The sequence below is a fragment of the Necator americanus genome, chromosome V (assembly GCF_031761385.1).
Source record: "Necator americanus strain Aroian chromosome V, whole genome shotgun sequence".
Taxonomy (NCBI): Eukaryota; Metazoa; Nematoda; class Chromadorea; order Rhabditida; family Ancylostomatidae; genus Necator; species Necator americanus.
Window position 1 is genome coordinate 2,231,019 of NC_087375.1, and position 18,092 is coordinate 2,249,110.

The window sequence follows — 18,092 nt, forward strand, 5'->3', positions numbered from 1 at the left end:
TTATATCATATTAATCCTAAAAATAATGAATTAAAATCAAATATAATAATGATAAATTAAACATAACAACAAAAGATCTATAAATAATCCACATAAATCTATAATAATCTTTAAATCAGTCAAATCTGTTATGAAGCGACCTCCACAAAAGTGCACTCACCTCATAGTTGCTATGCTTTCCAACGTCGCTAACTGACTGCTTCGACCTTTTGCCTTCAAAATCCCGTTCTCTACACTGGCTCCAGCACAAGCAAGAAAGGTTAGATACAGCTGCGGATTCATTTTCTGCATCTCACTGAACACATGTGCCGCGAATGATTTTCCGGATCGATGACATTTTCCTGAAATATGCAATCAACGGGATCCTCTATCGTTTCTCCAAGTTATGATCGTCAGCATTCGATAGCGCATTTAAATGTGCCCTGAGGAGAATCAGGGTGGGGCGGCGGCAAGATGAAAGGAAAGCTTAATTGCCATAACTGCGTCAGATCAAAAGAGGCCGCAATGTCTCACGAATACGGTGTATGAAAACTATACCTCATGTCCGGGAAAAGTTTGATGTATCTCTCTTTCCCTCATGGTTTGTATAGAGAAGAAATCATGGATGAAACAATGGATTCTGTGCAGAAACGTGCAAATTCATGCACACATCTCCGTATGAACACATCCACTCGTAGAGAAGGAGGAAAATTAACTTTAGTAAATTAGCAAGACCCACTGTCTATCCATTTTGCTCTGGTGTCACCACTCTGCGGGATTTCTGGATTCCCTTCACCGGAAGCGAACGAGTCACCAATGACGGCCATCCATTGTGGGCTAGACATAAAGTTTCCGGTCCCTACGCTGAGTAATTCACCTTTTGAAGTCGTCACCGACACCTGGATGATGTATGAGCCCTGGAAATAGACGGTTCTTCATTCTGGATGAAATTCTTTCATCTTACTGATGATCTATGATGCCATGAAAGAAACTTTAAGACAATAGCATGCAGAAAATCCAGAGAATTTTCTCTTGAAGATAGTGACGGATTTAGATAACTCAATGAAATATATTGCAGAATATCTGTAATATATTTTTATATACTTATATAATAAATTTGTTGCTTTGTATTTTACTTATGTAATTTTTTTGCTTTCTACTTCTCTTTTTTTGATTTCTCTACCCGATTCCTTATACCCAACGCAAAATGAAGGAATTTAAGGATTTATATGATTGAATGGAAGGGAGTAGGGGGACCGTAATAAGTCACCAGTACGTTTGAGAAGTCGACGATTTGATACCCACCGTATATTATTTGGTTATCTCATAAATAATGTAGTGTATGAGCCCTGGAAATAGACGGTTTTTGTTTTTGTTCTAAGATTTTTTTCCTTTTTAGCATTGAATTGAATCATTTGACTTCAAAAAACAAGACAAACAGGACTTTTCTTGGATCTAAATCTTTAATGAATAAATAATAAATGAAAAAAATCATTAGTAAATATTAAATAAATAAATCACGAACACAATAAACAAAAAAACAAAAATAAACCAAAAAAAATAAAATTGCTCTAAATCTGCCATTTTCTACGGCCCTCAATCCCTCTCACTAGGCTTTCATTGCCTATCCTTTGAAACTTATTTGTGAGTGACAACTGGGATTACTTTAACGTTATTTTTATACGTTATTCGTTTTTTATTATCCTATGATTATTATTTGAAAGATTATTATTATTAGGTTAGACTATTTGTGGAATACTTAAGGGAGCAAGCAAGAAGCACAGATAAAAAGTGAAACCTAACTAGTACTGGAACCATGCCAAGAATTTTACTAAACCAACTAATAGTTCCTGGTTGTGTTTTATCACCGGCTTCCCGTTTCTAAGATGCTCGTGTAGGTTTTTGTTAGAGTTTTGTTCCAAAATTACGTTTTTGTTAAAGTTCTGTTCCAAAATTACTTAGTTGGTTGGAAAAAAAACCTGTTGATGATCAAAAACTGCAGTCAATTGTGTGAAAAATAGCTTCAAAAAAAAAGCGAAGAAGGATTTTGATAGACCCAGGATCTGGAATATTTTTTATATTTTTACAGTTTTTTTTTTACAATTTTTTAATAATGAAAGAATTACTGGCGCCCGCTCGACCCGTTCGAAGATCAACAGGAGTAACGATGGAGTCATGGTGTGATATTAATTTATATATTTATGAATTTATATATGTAATATCTTCAGGAAACACAAGAAATTTGAAAATTTTGCAAAAATCACGTAGTGGAGGTGGAAGTTTGCGATCGAAAGCAAACATTTTCTTTTCACAGCCGATACTAAAAATGTCAATGCCCACATTCTCATTTATAGTGGAGATGCTATATCATGAAGGAATGGAAAGTGACAGGAAATATTTGCAAAATAAAAATTCCTTGTCTTGAAAAAAGGAAAGGACAAAAGGATCAGTGGTTTTTCAGAAGGTGTAAACTAGAAGAGAAAATTGAAAAATACAAACGTGTGTAAAGTAAGTGGAAACGTGTAAAGTTTATTAGTACCCTGCTAATTCGTACCGGATTTCAGTATTTTTAAAAATATTTCCAAGTATTCTATAAACATGGAGAAATTGATGATTTTTTTAAATATGAAAAATAAAATATAATTGCTGCAGAAAAAGGCAACCAATTAAAAATAATAATATAAGTTTTAATTGTTCGTCTTTTTTCCTGCAACGGACAATTGACGGTGACTGTAAACTGTGCACCGCAAAGGCGTAATCTCTCCAGGTATTAAAGCTGCTAATTAAATTAATTATTAGTTGATTAATTGCGCCTTTATTAATGTAATTGATGGATTTATTTTATGTTTGATTTGCCTTACTTTAAGTTATTTTAGTTAATTTATTCATTTTATATTTAAATACGCGCCTAATTAACTACGTCAACGCACTTAAAGCAATCATTTCTTGTCATAGAATAAGCAAAAGAGAAATTTTATGGGTTTTTTTCACGAAAAAAAAAAACCATTTTCAGCATAAAAATAGGAGAAAGGTGTGTCGAAAAGGTAGGAAGATTGTCCTGAAGCTTTGTTTTTTTTTTTTTTTTTCAAATAGGCGACAGAATGTCAAAAAAAAAAGCCATCCGAACGGTATGAGCAAAATATGTCATTGATATTAGAATGATGGGAAAATAGTCGAAAGGAAGAAGACTCAAAATTATCTTTGATTTCTTTCAGATGAATTATTATCCTACTCCTTATTATTTACGGAAAAAAGGTGGAAAACAATTTTCCTTTCTTAGTTTTAAAAAGTTTCAACAAAACATTTCACTGGTCCACAATGGCAAGAAGAACGATGAAGCGATCCCCGATATTGCTGTTTTGCTTTGTGATGGCTTTTGTAAGAAAAAAAATTATTAAAAATTCTGGAAAAATCTGTTGCAACTCACTTTTTCGACACATTGTACTGTCGTATGACAGGCGCTCGTTTGAAACGCGTGCAGTCGGGTCCCGTCGAAGAATTGCTGCCAATGATAGGTGACGTTGTCAGTGGTGGAAAAATTACAGGCTGAGACGGTGACTAATCCGAAAAATTTCTCGAAATCCATCGGGGAATTGATCAAACGATTGTTGTGGATATCGATGGTGCTTGGAAGTGGTTGAATTTCTATATGGATTCGATCCACTGAGATGCTATGCTGGAATTTTCTCAGCGAATTCTCTCGCGACTTTTTTCTTCCATTAAACTCGAGTAAACTTACTGACTGATCCCAGATAAACATTAGAAGTCTAGGCCAATTGTTAAGCATTTGAAAAAAATAGAAGAAGGAAGAGGTCCCTAGTACCATGGTGATATTTTGATGAATGTTGTTTCTGCTGAAAAGGGTAAAGTTAGGGACAACGCGAATCTTCTGGATATTTGCTGATATAAAATACGGCTGATAAAATCACGTCATTTACAATAAACCCGAGGGAAATCGTACAAATGATGAACTTTTAACAAATAATAACGTTAGCTCTCTGTCACTCAAAGGCCCATTTTTGGGCCTGAGATGAATTTTAATGGGTGGAAAAATCCGAACAAAGAGTTAAGGAATAAGAAAACCAGGAGAAGGTCAAGCTTTAAGCTTTGACTTCAAAGAAATGCGACCGCTGTTGAGCGTTTTTCGTTGTAGCTGTTCAAAAGGGAGTGGTACAAGGATGAGATCAAAGGAATGCCGCCTCATGGCATAGACCCTGTCATGTCCGCCGACATATTGTTGCGAAGACGAGAGTAGTAAGCATATAAGTGAAGAAAGAATGGAAAGTTAGGAGGAAAATGAACAGAGAAAAGCGGGTTCTTCCTCTCTTTCCCTCGAGGAAGAGACAATAATTAAAAGGTAAGGACATTACTCGGGCTTTTCATCATTTTTCTCATTAAGAGTCAATAAATCGTAATTTAAAATTACACAATAAACGAGAACCACCTTTGTGAAGAACGCGTGAAATTTTTTTTTCCAATGATCATAAGTGATAATCCTTTGTAAAGTCGAAGTGTTAAATTCACAGTTGCTCTTCGATTCTTTCCTTCTTCTTGAAGATAAAAGGATGCCGCTCGACCACATGCAACACACAATAAAACGGTTATAAATTAGGCATGGTGTCAAAAGTTCGTCCGTTAAAACTCGATGATAAAGCGGTTATCCTTTTGAGAAGATTGTCGCGAAGAATTTTCTTATTCTATGCCGACACTTTAAGAACGGACACCGTAGCGACTGGTTTAAATAGAAGAAAGTGTTTTCAATACTGTATTCCTATCCTATGTATCTTCCAAAATTATTAACTATTACGTATTTAGTGTTCGTAGATGACTTCACTTAATAATGTATTACTTGATATTTTTCAAGAATCACATCGTTTTGGGACGTTCATTGGGCGTAATAAATAAACAAACAAATAAATAAATCTGCACCTGCAATTTCACCTTCAGAAGAAGGAGAAAATACTTAGAATCTATCCTTAAAGGCTTAGAAAAGTTGTTTACCGAACTGAGGAGAAAACGAAGCTGAGGTAACCATCCAAAATTTAATCTCATCATTTATTTCGAGGTTAAAGCAGCGCTAGTGTCCTACAAAAAAAGCAGATTATCTGAAATCATCATTTATCCGTTTGTAGTTCTCGTATTTTAATGGACTCACCAAAAATCTGAGTTTTTAACAAAAAAAAAAAGAACTAACGAAAAAAGAAACGAATAATGAAAAACAGCGAGATTAATTCACAAATGTTTAATTTAATGTTTGATTAATTGAATGTGTTTTTGTATTTTTTTCTTTTTGTGCACCACTGGTGTATGTTTGAATAACTAAATAAATAAATAAATAAATAAATAAATAAGTAAAATAGGTATGTCCGCATCATCAAATGCTATACTAATAAAGTTATGGGGTAGAAATCACTTTTTTTTTGGAATTTTATAGAAATCATTTCTTTTTTTTGAAATTTTGTTAGTCTTCTGATAAGTCTCAAGATCTCCTATCGGATTCACTCACTCTTCTTTTTTTTGCGAATTGACTTGGGACAAAAGTATGGATCTGATAGATTTGTGCAGTCATAGTCCTATTTTATATCAGGTAAACTACATTTTGGCATCTAACCCAGTTCATTTGCAATCAATTAAAGCTATTCTTCATTAGTATTTAGTATTTCTTATATTATTTATCAAATATTATCCCTATAATTAGTAAACATTTATGAGACATATAAGTACACCACAGCAAAATTCAACTACCAAAACTCGGAGGGTTGGACGAAAAACAGCGAGAACTCGTCCTTCTGAAAATTTTAACAGAGATCATGGCAAGTGACTAGAAAATCTTGTCAAACTTCATTAAACCAATCTTTTTCCGAAAAGCGTAGCTACTCAATGAAATACCACGCTAGTTCCTTAAAAATGAGCAAATTCTCCAAAAAAAAAAATAGATAGAGAAGAATGATTTATCCCTTAATTTTGGATCCCCTCTTCTCATATCAGGAACACTGTAGGAAATAATTCGCTGGGATTATTCCTGATATGAGCTACATAGCTCTAATCATGGACACATAACATAACTATGTAACGAGAATTTACATCACATTCGAAACTATGTCTAGCACTTATAAATACAAATACAAATAGAATATATTTTACATCCAACTTATTTTTTTTTCTGTGAGTCCATTCCGCATTTCTGAACCTCCAAAAACTCTGAAAAACTCTGCAGAAAAATTCGAAGCTTATGGAAAAATTAGGCGTTCCGCTTTCGTCAAAGCCCTGTGATTCGGGCTTAAGGTCGGCACATCTCAGAGGATTGATCGGCTTAAGGTTCTTTAGAGCTTTCTTTTTATTACATACTTTTTGCTTTTTTTCTTCCATTCTGGAAGAGACCTGTAACATTGCACTGGATTCATCTCTCACCTGGCAGCAGTCCCGTGAGCTGATCGTGGATTTCCTCGCTGTCTATTACATCGATGGTAAAGAACATTCTCCTACTCCATAAGTTCATCTTATGTTATAACATCAATCACTAGATAAAAAATACATAGGAACTGCCTAGTATATCAGAAAAGATCTCAGATCGGATTCGTGACGCACACAAAGCTTCCATAAGGGGTCCTAATCCGTAGTAAACCCATCACGGAGCCGGATCGTCTCACTGGACAGATGGTTCACGCAACGGTAGGATTCGACACGACACATTAAGACAGCGTATTATTTGGTCTCTGTGAGCAAATGAATAGTTCGAAATGAAGATTTTGAAGAGTATAATTGTGGCCCAAGCCAACTCGCTCAGATCGTTCTGAAAACAGCGTGAGGACGTTTCTGTTCCTGCGAGGCACGTTAGAACGCGCCCTTTTGTGCACACTCAGGCCCCCTCAGCAGCCTACTCATTAATTTTACTTGAATAAATTGATGAAGAGACTTCATTGCTCCTGGATAGCTCGCTCATGGGCGGAATGCTCAGGTGTGGGATGTTTTGACGTGCTTCGTAAGGACAAACTCACGCTTTAACACTCTATTTTTGATATCCTGCCTTTGAATTGACTGCTCTTGGATTCTGATTCCTGCCTGCGTGATAACTGTTTCGCGTTATTAGTGCATAGCACACAAAGTCCAAAATAGTCGTAAACGCTGCTTTTAGTCTAGCAGCAGATGTGTGGAGTGGATGCGTGCGCCATACTCTGTAGTTCAAAATCATGTGTTCAGGGCAACAGGAACTAATCACTCTCATTTTTTCAATCACTTTTTCTCTCGAATCACCCAGTCTTGATAGTTTATTTTATAGAATTGCTCATTATGATGATTCATTTGATTTTGAAGGTTTTTCTCATTCATTCTTACTCACTTCAGTGTTCTAATTTAAATTTTCCACTCAAAGATAAGAGAACTGTTGCAAGGCTAACTTTAGCCGAATTCCGTAAGATCAGACGTGATTACTCGAATGAGACTTCTAGAAAAAAAAACCAATTATTTACGTTACGCTTCACTATGTCTTTTTCACTTTTTCTTTGTGTACAGCTACGTCTGACTTCGAATTTACTGGAGTAAGAATCACGCCATTTCAAATCCGTATACCCAATCACTTGTATTTTAAGAGAAACGCTGTAGATAACTCGTAAACGTAACAAAATAGGTGCAAAATTTCAAGAAACTGAAACCTCCAGACCTTATCCGAATTGTTTTTAAATCCAACAACATATTTCTACGCGTAGTGTCTTGCTTCTGCGACAAAAGTGAGCACATCTCTTTTTTTCATAAAATCAGAAACATAGTAGATATCTTTGGGACATTAAATCATATAACTATTCATTGTAGAACAGAAAGTAAACGAACATTAAAAATCTATAGTACCCGTGATTAAACTGTGATAACAAGTGCATTGAAACCGAGATCGAACAAAGAACCTGAGAGAAAAGGGTACAATTAAAGCTCTCCAACGATCTGAAGAGAAAGAGTACGTGGATCTTCTTCTTTAACAATTATTTCGTTGTAGTTGCTCAATCTCCAGCTCGAGCTTCTTCATTTTCAACTGATAGTATTTGGTCATGGCCTCCTCCTAAGATAGACAGGACCGTGTCGAATGTTGAAAACCGTGAAGAAAAACAAAAAAAAAAAAGAAACAAAGAAAAGAAAAGAAACAACAAAGAAACAAAACGTTGAACTCACTCGAGCTATTTGTGCCTCATAAGCTCTTTTCTGAAGAATCTTCACGTCACGACAATTATCTTTAGGGGAAACAGCAGCTGACACCGTACCACTACTCACAACTGCTGGAAAAAATGCAATAGGCCATTGATGCTCATACAAACTGAATTCCTCAAAAAATACAGATTTTCTAGGTGAAAAAAAAACCTATTTTTCGAGTAACAGACCTCTGTGTAGCGGTACTAGACATTTAGGTGGATCCGTCAGAGGTTTTCGTTCTACAGTATTCCACAAATTATGCGGAACAATATCTTCTTCCTTCGTCGCAGGCGGTGGAAGTGTATTCACAGAACGAAGATACTAAAGACGATTTCTTCGTTTTGATTGAAAGTTCAAAGCATTCGTTTAAAAGCGGATCAGACAAGATGTTAAATGGAACACAAAAACATAAGATAAACAGACACAGATGTTAAAAAAAACCTCTAAACTTACATCACCGATGGTCGTCACTTGCTCAACGCGGGTGACATCGGCATCAACTGATCTCCGGGTTTCATGTTCAGATGAGTCCGTAATATCTGTGAAAACAAAACTGAAGAATAAACTCATTGATGATATTCAATCAAAACACCACTAGAAATTCACAACTAGTGCATTGTAGAAAACGTCTTAAACTGAACTAGGCAAGAAATAGCCCCCATTGATGATCACCTCGTAGTACCGATTCTGTATTCGCACTTGATAAGAGAAAAAAGACACAAAAGAAGTTCTTTCAACTATTTTTCCTTAATAATTACTTCTGAAATGTGGGAGGTTTTTCACGTCTGCAGATAAAGTGGGCTACTTTCATAGAGCTAGAAAAATCCACGTTCGAACTGGGCCAAAAGCTGGAACAATCAGTTCGTCATAATTTTCGCAACTTTGATAACTAAGAGTTAGGCCTGTATAGGACATAGTAAATAAAATCATAAAATACAAAGTAATATATAATAAATCAAATAAATTGGAAAAAAACTGGAAACTAGAGCAGTGTAGAACGTTTTTCTCTATTGAGAAACATCCGTTGTAAACAATTCGTTTGCATTCCTCATTTGCATAAACAGCACTTCTACATGTTTACTTCTCAGTTATTAGTTATCGCATAAACGTTTCTCGACTGAAGCGCGAGGCAAAAAGGTGTAGCAAAAAAGAGCATTGCAGTCAGCCAAGGAATTAAACGAATTCAGAAGTGAAAATGAAAGTAAATTTCAAAAATAAAAAAAAATACAATTCGAAAACTTAAGGGAGAATTGAAAATGGGTCAAAAGAATCTTCCAAAATCAGTTAAGAGAATTCTTCTAAATCGTGGCTTACTTTTCTGTCGATTCTTTCCAAATCCTAATGCAGCCATAAGGTCATGGTCTATCGGGCCGTCATCATCCACACGCTGGCGCTTTGAGTAGCGGTGCTCCTGTTATAGAACAAAAGCCACTGAATTGTTGGTACACAATAAAAGGATAAAGTGAAAGCGTCTGGGGTTAATCAATCCGCTTGGGATGCGCCACCACGTTCACTTCAATTCAGAATCGTTTGAAGTTTACGAACGCGTGTTCAACCTATACAACGACTTGTGAGTGCTGAGCAGAAGCGACAAGTCAGTGTTTTTTTTCCTCCCAGACAAGTCTGGTGCCAATTAATTAATCTTGGGGAGAAGAAAAGCTTGATTAGCAGTAGGACGGTTTAGCCCCCATTGTAAATCATTTTAAAGCTTCACAGCCGTTCCTTAAGCGGTCCTGAATCCATCTCGAAGGTGTAGGTGCAAATCCGTAGAGATTGATCAATTATGCTGAATAAATCAATTCCAAGCGCAAGAGGGTGACGACTAAGTGTCAGTGATAATCCCGCTGTTCATAAAATACACATGTGAATGCGGAGCCAACAGATTGTTTACCAGTTGGAGTCATCACCGCCGGCAGAATAGACAAAAATATTGCAATGGGCAACCGCCATATACCACAATTATGGTGTGACAATGGAATTCTTTTTCTGTGAACACATTTAAAATCACCAACTTATGGCAATGCAAACATTGCCAGCTTAAATCCAACCCTACTATACTTTAAAGGCAGGATAACCCGAACCTGACAAAGATGGGATCTCTCCACAAAAAGATAGGATCTAAGGTGTAGATCTCGAGTACAAGCGTCAATCCACTCAAGTCCTCTAAATATTCTAAAAAATGGCGGGGGAAACCCCTTTGTTGATCAAATTTTCCCCCAGGACCACCTAGCAACGTTTCACGTATACCAGCGCAAGCATACCCACCGCGCATAATAATACAACATACAATAATATACAATATACTGCTGGCGTTGTCCCTCCCTCTCGCTTGTCATTAATAAAGACTGTAGCAGTGCCGCGAATTACGTTCTTAGAAACCAAAAACCATTTCTCTCAGACCTTTCTGATTTTTAACCCTTTTTTTATGAGAAGTTGCGATGAAGATCGCCACATCCTTCTACAATCTACCTGTTTTGAATTTTTCCTTACCTGTTCAACTGGTGGAATTGATATTTTTCGTGCTCCAGTATGTTTTTTCGGGAAAAGGTCGACCAATAAACCGTTGTTAAACTTCTCCGTTCCTGAAAAATTCATATTCATATTTGAGATGCACATATTTCAAAGCTAATTTAATGCTAAAAAATTTTTGTAGCTTATCTTAGACTAATATGTCTTGGTTATGTGTCTATCTGGAAGATGTAGACTAAATAGCCACATTTCCACCTTCGATTGTCTTTAAACAATTCTACGTCGTAGTAGAAAAGAAAGGAGATATTTTACCATATGTCAAATAGTTTGGAACGGCAAAATCAATGAGACCATAAGAAAAACAGGGTGTTCGGAAATCTACAGGAAACCTAGTTACCGCCGTTACAATTTTTTCCCCTCATTCGAATAATACTGTTTCATCACTCTTTCTTCTTCATCTTTAATCTGTGACTCTAATTCACTTGAGCGATACCAGTAGCTGAGAGTTGTGAAAGGAAATTTGGAATTTCTTTGAGTCTCACAAATATCGATGGCAATATGTAAGTAAAACATCGAATCAAAATGCGCTTGAGGCAAATATTCAAATTATAGCCAGACCAAGACGACATTAAGCACAGGGCAGCTGTGTAAGTGGCTGCCCCTGAAGCCGTGCGATGGAGCGTAGCAATTAGAATCGAGAGAGGGACCCTTTTTAGCACCACTCACCGCTGCAGTTCGCAATGGTCCCAACTCGATCCTAACTCAGTCAGCTCAGTCATTTTTTCAGCGCACCTGGTTATGCAACTTCATGTGGTTTTGAACCGACTGCATATGAAGCAATAGAATACGCGAAGGAAGAACAACTAACGGCTCCTGTTTGTTTGTTTTTAATTTAAAGCGCCACGAAAGAGTTAATATTTATTGTGACACCTGATCTTCAATTCCCTTAATCTAGTGAGTGTCTAGATAACATTTTTTGCTTCTTTGAATGTTTACATTTAGCCGTGAAGGCCATGTCACCTTCTTACTAGCAATACACCTCAAACATCGTCTTGAGACGGATGAAGGTTGTGCCCTTTTCGAACCGGTTACATGATCTTACCTTCACTAATGTGCATACCGCAGGCCAGTAGATCTAGCGGCTCGCCGGCTTTTACCTCTACCGTAACCGGTTGCGTAACGTCACATTCACGTCGTGCAGCACATACAGCTCCGGGTGTATCCTTATCCGCTAATGATCCTTAAAATAACACCATTCCGAGAGAAAGTAAGGATAAACAAATCTTCAAAATTCAAGAAGTTAAAGATTCCACAACAATTGTAAGAACAATTTGTGCTAACCACAATTCGTGCTCACCTAGATTCTCAGTGTCAAAACTGATCGCTTTCAAAACTATAGCATCTGCTTCAGTGAGCTTCTTTCTGTGTGACACATCGCTTTTCATGTCAGCTTGATAGTGTTCCTAAAAGTAGCATTTAGAAAGGAAAAACATAAACTTATACTAAACACAGGTCATATTTTTAGAGAAGTTCCGATTCTCAGAATTTGTAAAAATTAGTCTGGGCTCATACATCATCTTCTCCTTCTTACTCTTAATAAATCTTGCAATTTTTTCATGCGATACTATGCCTCAAATCAGTCATTAGAGATGGGGTACCAATCAAGCAATAAATACTTGCTCAGCGCTACTCATATCAGCGGGAATCACTGGGTTTTGGGTGCTGTTGCTGAGCATAGAACTGGAACCAAGGTGATTTTTCTAAGAGAGTCTAATTCATTGAGAACATTTAACACCATGGAATTTTGTAGCTGTATAGGCTGCCTGAACTATAGTCGGATCAAAAGGACATTAAACACGCTGCATTTGCGCTCGGTCGAAAATCTGTTAAGTATGTTTTTTTTATATGTATATTTATAAGTGAAAGTGTGTATATGCTCATGTACATGTATACGTATATGTACTTGTGCGCTTGTAAGGAAGAGAGTAAGCAGTCGAAGCTAAAAACAAAAAAAGCAGTGCTCTTTAAATAAATTTACAAGGCCACGAAAAGAAAGAAAAACATGTTTGAGCACCAAAGCAAATACCATCCTTTAAGTAGGTTTTACTACTTTAATAATGAAGGACCTCTTGAAAACACGCCCTCCCATGACTGAAATTTCCCGAATGTTTGTCGACGCAACAGTCAAATTTGATAATAATGTCAGAAAATCCCTCATGATTTCACTTCACTATTCATGAATTCACAACTTGAACGGTGCCTCAGTAGGTGCAACCAAGATTCAGCAATTCAGATTAACCTAATAGGTCATGAGCAAATTTTCGACAACGTCAGACTGAATAAGCAACTTACAATGGCATCCCGTTTTATTCCCGGCCATTTCGACTTTTTCAGATACGTCACATCCTTGCCTTTTACCCAATGGTGTCCACGTGCGGCGCATTCCGCCAATATTCGGGACCAGGTTTCGGTTTTTTGCTCCTCTGAAAATAACATCCATTAAAATGTCATCACACATTGTGTTCTTGTGGATTTCAAAAAATGCACCCGCTTATGCAGCTTTCAACAAATTTGTTCTACTGTGTCACATTTGTTCTGCAGGGAAAATCGACGTCAATTATCAATTCAATATATAATTACCATAATCATAACGTTTCAGAGTAAGAGCGGCAACAGCATTTATTGATTCGATCCATAAATAAAAGTGTCCATTAGTTTAGGCTTAAAAAGGGGAAAAGATTGAATGGCTGCTTCAACTTGTTTCAAAGATAGTACAGGTCAAAAACGACCTGAAGCTCGATGCAGTTGCGTAAGTGGGCACACACATGGCGGCGCGGTGGCAATAGCGTTTGGGATCGTGGTGGGACCAGCCGTCTACGGAACTGCAGGAAGCTTCAGGTCGTTTTGACCCGACTGTATCAAATTTATCTGATTCTTAGTACTACTGGAAGTTTTGAAGAATCCAAATCGATGTTAAGAATTATTTTTGTCAATTGAAATAACAGTACGGTATAGTATTCACCACTTCAGTAAAAGCAATAATGCAACGGAAAATACAAGGAATATTAATGATGTACATGGAGAATTAAACCACATTATACAAGGTCGTGGACGGAAAAAATATGAATTCAATAGAGGAAATCAGAATGGCGGTGAAGGAATATCTTTCGAAACACAGAACTAAATTATTTAAAGTGAAAAAAGATGGAAGAGAATTGCAAAAATAAAGAAAAGAATATCCTAGATCTTGAAAAGTTTCGTTTACTTCCATTTTGAAAAATAAAGGGAATATAGGATACTGCACTATTTATAGGATGACCCATACATGTTTTTGTTGCCGGGTCTGCACTGGACGAGAAGGGAAATTTCTGAGAAACTACCGTATAACGAAAAAAAAGGAGTGGACTACCAAGGATGTCTCATTCGTAAAGTATTCACATAGCAAATTGAGGTTTCCTTAAGATTATACTTAGTCTTGAAGCTCATGCTCTATTCCAAGAAACTTCCCACCGTTAGAATTCGGAGAGCGCGATTTATATGAACTGAAGTGAAAGAATTCGCACAATATCAAAAAAGCCTTGAGGTTTCTATTCCACGCATTTTTAATTCTATTTTAGTGCAAAGGTATTTGGAGGATGGAGGAGACAATCAACGCTACGTTGCTCCAATCGAACAGTATTTTTGAGCGCAAAAATGTTCATAGAGCACAGAAACCATTCCGAAATGACAAATGTCTTTCTCATTCGAGAAGGCCATCCCATCACTAGAAGCGAATAGCTAGCTCAATTAGGGGCCTAACACCGATGCATTATTCTTCGAGGATTCATGTTATGTTGGGTAAAGTCAATATGAGTTAAAACTTTGATAGTTTCAGCTCTTATTCCTCCTTCTCTTTATCTTAGTAGCTTCAGTTTACATGCCACAGATCCTCGAAGACTAATGCTTAGGTTCTAGGACCCTGATTGACTCAGCTATTCACTTTCAGTGATTGATGGTTTATCACTTTCTCAAATGGGGGAACTATTCGACAGATCAGAACGGTTTTTGTGTTTCAAATACGACTTTTGCGCTCATATTTGGTGATTATCTAGATATAATCGGTGATAACGCAATAAACCGCTGGTTCTTGCAATTTCCATGTTGTTTGCTAACTAACTAACAAAATGAAGACGGAATAAAAAAATTTAGATTGGAAAAAACTTGAACAGGTGAAAGCAAAGCAAACAATTCCCTAGAATAGAAATTTTGTTTCCAGGAAAAAGCGACGAAAAAATCATCTGCACTAAAACTGAAGAAATTATATGGCTAAAATGTAGTTGCAGAGGACACTCAGTCGTGCTCTTATTTCGGGAAGTAGATAACTCAAATCTCAAGATAAATCAGTGAACTAAACAATAAACTACTATAATAGTAATTACTAAATAACTAATTGGCCCTAGGACCTAAGCCTTAGAGGTCTTAGAGGATTTATGACATATAAGCTAAAAGTAAAGTAGGCTGAAGTTACTAAGAGAAAAGAAAAAATAAGATAGAGCGTCCAGAAATAAGGGAACGATTGAGTGCCCCTCCAACAACTACATTTTTTCCCGCCATTTGACACTTGAGCGCGGTTTTTGTGCTTTATAAATGTCTTTGCACTCAAAAGTACAGTTCAATTAGAGCAACGTTGAATGTCCCCCCCTCTCGGTCACTCTGACTTTCTTTGTACTTCTTGCATTTTATTTTCTCCAAAGCGCAGACAGCACATGCTCCTATCGCGTATCGGAGCGGCGACCGGCCGCCGGAGACTGGCTGGCAACGCGTCTGCCAGGGCGAGCCAGCCGCGTTCTCTACGTTGTAGTGCTTTCCCTGAGGCAATCCTGGGACAACACCGATAACACAAACAGAGTACAGTACCCCCACCATCCTAACAATACTCTAACAACTACTAAAATTCTGTTTTCAAATGTACATCTCACATAAAAGACGTCTTTCGTCTTCCATTGCACAAAACACACGAGAAATTACAGAATCGAATCGTCGATATCTTTGTGTTGTGGTTGTTGTTGTTGACGGTTTCTTCGCTTTTTTTCTTAGGATACAGTATCATGTCCAATTCAAGGTTCACTAGAAAGTATGACGCAAAGTAATAAAAATGAATCCTCAACCCAGAGCATGGATAGCACCAACAGCTGCGCGGCGCGCCTGGACCGATCAACCCTCGATCGAAAAGCCCTCGTTCCCCCTCTTTAACATTCTTCGATATTGTTTATTTTGTCCACCTTAAGTCTGAGTGGATTCCACCATTTAATGCTTTAATTTTTCGTACACCTACAGATATGATTGGAGGCTACCGAAGAGGTAAGTGATAGCGTGAGCGAACCTTTTTATTCTCACCGGATACAAAACCGTACCTGAGAGTTCGGAATTGAAAAGTACGGCCTTGTGTTGTTCGACGAAGCGAGCGATATCCAATCGCTCGTCCACTTTCACCTTCAAGTTGTTGCTCATCGAGCGTGAGATGTCCTTTAATGTAGGGTGGAAAAAAAGCACAGCGAGGACAAAAGTGAAACTTAAAACAATGCCGCCGGTATTTCAAGCTCAGCAATACGGTGCGGATGGGGACTTTGGAGGGAAAATCGAGGAGGCTGCCGACAGAAGAAATGCAACTGGCAATTGTCGACTATCGATCGATTGGCTTGCTGCGCCCATCGCAGCCGCACGCTTCTCTCATCGTTCCTCGTTTCACGTGCTCTCTCGACACGATGCCATCACCTCATCGATCGATCGGTTCCCATTTGCACTTTCTTTCCCGTCATTTTCGAACTCGATCCAGGATGGAGGGTCAGGATATAGCGGATACCATATATTTCTGTTGGTAGTGAAACATCTTAGAGATGGTTCCAGTACGGTGGTAGGGACATCTCGGAGCAGCTTGAGATGGTCTCGGAGCAGGGTCTGTTAGTCATAGACGTGCAAAATTTCAGCTGACCACAGGAGTGACTGGAAGGCACCTTTTCGGAAATCCTCACTGAAATATGAGCTCGAAAATTTACCGGAAGCAGTAACGGAATTTTCCATCCATTCCAATCTTTCTTTCCATCGAAAATAAACTTGTCTTCATTTCTTTTCCAAATCTTTGGATGCTAACCATATTACGAAGCACATGAGCAAAGACCAAAGACTGAAGGATATGAAGAAATGGTTTTCTTTGTATCTTCAAGGACCATTGTCTCTGATAAGTCCTCACGAGAGCAGAGCAAAGTGATGGTGGTGCGATTTTTAGATCGTCTTGACTCTCCCTCACTTTATTCTAGAAAATACTTCGGAGATTGATGTAGGTGTACCATTCGCAGAATCCAAGGGATTTTTCTGAGGGCCGCTGCTGTTAGGGTCTTTTGATTTCTTTTGACTTGATCTTTCGATTTAGCAAGAGAACATTGTCATAATTTTTTGTCATTTGGTCGCGCAATCTCTAACACAAAAATAGCCGAGAGAGCTATATATTCGAAGATTAGGAAATTCAACCGAAATCAGTACAAAACCTCATCATCCCAAGGTTAACTGGAGGTTTTCCAACATAAAAAAATGTTCTAAGAACGGGCAGTAAATAAAAACAAAATCTCCCAAGCACAGAAGGTATCCAGTCTTTTCATCAGACTTCCATTTCTCAATTTCTGAAAGGATAGGCATCGGCAGCCAAGAAAAAAAAGTTTCTTTAGATAAAGTCCGCAATCAACCACATGCAAATCGCTCGTAGCGAAATCCTAGCCATGAAACTTCCTTCTGGAAATGTAACAAAATAATCGAACGAGCTGAACCATCAGCGAAAACGATACATGAGGGAATTCAACAAAAATGACTAGATCCTTCGTTAAAGCTTAGTATGTAAACGCTCTTGATCTCATTCTGATCGATATGAACATCAAATATTTGTTCGCAGCCAGGTTTTCATCTTTTTCAATTATTAAAGAGCAAAATACAAGCAGAAAAAAGTAAATAGATAAAAATATAATAGCTATTACTAAAAACAAAGAAAAAAACAACAACAAGAAAAACAATACTTAATAATTAGATTAATAAAAAATAAGAATAATTAGAAAAACCATAATAATAATTCAAAAAGAAAATACGAAAACACGTCCTTTAAGATGCGTCTAAATGCAATCCGAACCGAACAGGTTCGAACCCTCAGTGTAGTCCGATAGGTTGATAGCGCCTAACATGGACAACATCCACAAAAACAAACTCTTAGTCAGTGATTTTTTGTGACCTCTCAAATCCGAGTCTTAAACTGGCCAAATTTTGAACTACGCTTCTTTTCTTACTACGATTCCCAATGGGGTCCAATTCCTCAAATAACGAGGATTTCTCAACAGCACTGTAAGTAGAGTATTTCTCGTCACGAATAAGTAAATTTTAAAAGAGAGACAATGAAAGTTTGGAAAGGTGAAAAAAATGGTAAAGAGTGAAGGAGAGCATATTTT

At 37.4% G+C, this 18,092-nt stretch overlaps 2 protein-coding genes across 3 annotated transcripts; both read right to left on the bottom strand.

Annotated features, from left to right (window-relative positions):
* Nucleotides 1–3,766, bottom strand: RB195_012710 (uncharacterized protein; the record flags this gene model as incomplete). 2 transcript variants are annotated; one of them, XM_064202209.1, is made up of 5 exons in its annotated part: nucleotides 1–16; nucleotides 161–341; nucleotides 719–896; nucleotides 3,407–3,655; nucleotides 3,719–3,766. In XM_064202209.1, the coding sequence occupies 5 exons, from the start codon at nucleotides 3,764–3,766 to the stop codon at nucleotides 1–3; spliced, it is 672 nt and encodes a 223-aa protein (XP_064058090.1). The 2 variants fall into 2 exon arrangements, with proteins under 2 accessions (XP_064058090.1, XP_013294421.2); XM_013438967.2 differs by lacking the exons at nucleotides 1–16; nucleotides 3,407–3,655; nucleotides 3,719–3,766 and having other exon boundaries at nucleotides 157–341; nucleotides 719–816; nucleotides 857–918.
* A 4,179-nt stretch (nucleotides 3,767–7,945) lies between these two features.
* RB195_012711 (uncharacterized protein) lies at nucleotides 7,946–16,116 on the bottom strand (the record flags this gene model as incomplete). The annotated part of the gene is made up of 10 exons (XM_064202210.1): nucleotides 7,946–8,029; nucleotides 8,140–8,243; nucleotides 8,346–8,478; nucleotides 8,611–8,696; nucleotides 9,472–9,568; nucleotides 10,648–10,739; nucleotides 11,729–11,866; nucleotides 11,984–12,089; nucleotides 12,979–13,109; nucleotides 16,020–16,116. 10 exons carry the CDS (start codon nucleotides 16,114–16,116, stop codon nucleotides 7,946–7,948), a joined length of 1,068 nt encoding a protein of 355 aa, XP_064058091.1.
* Between the last annotated feature and the right edge of the window lie 1,976 nt (nucleotides 16,117–18,092).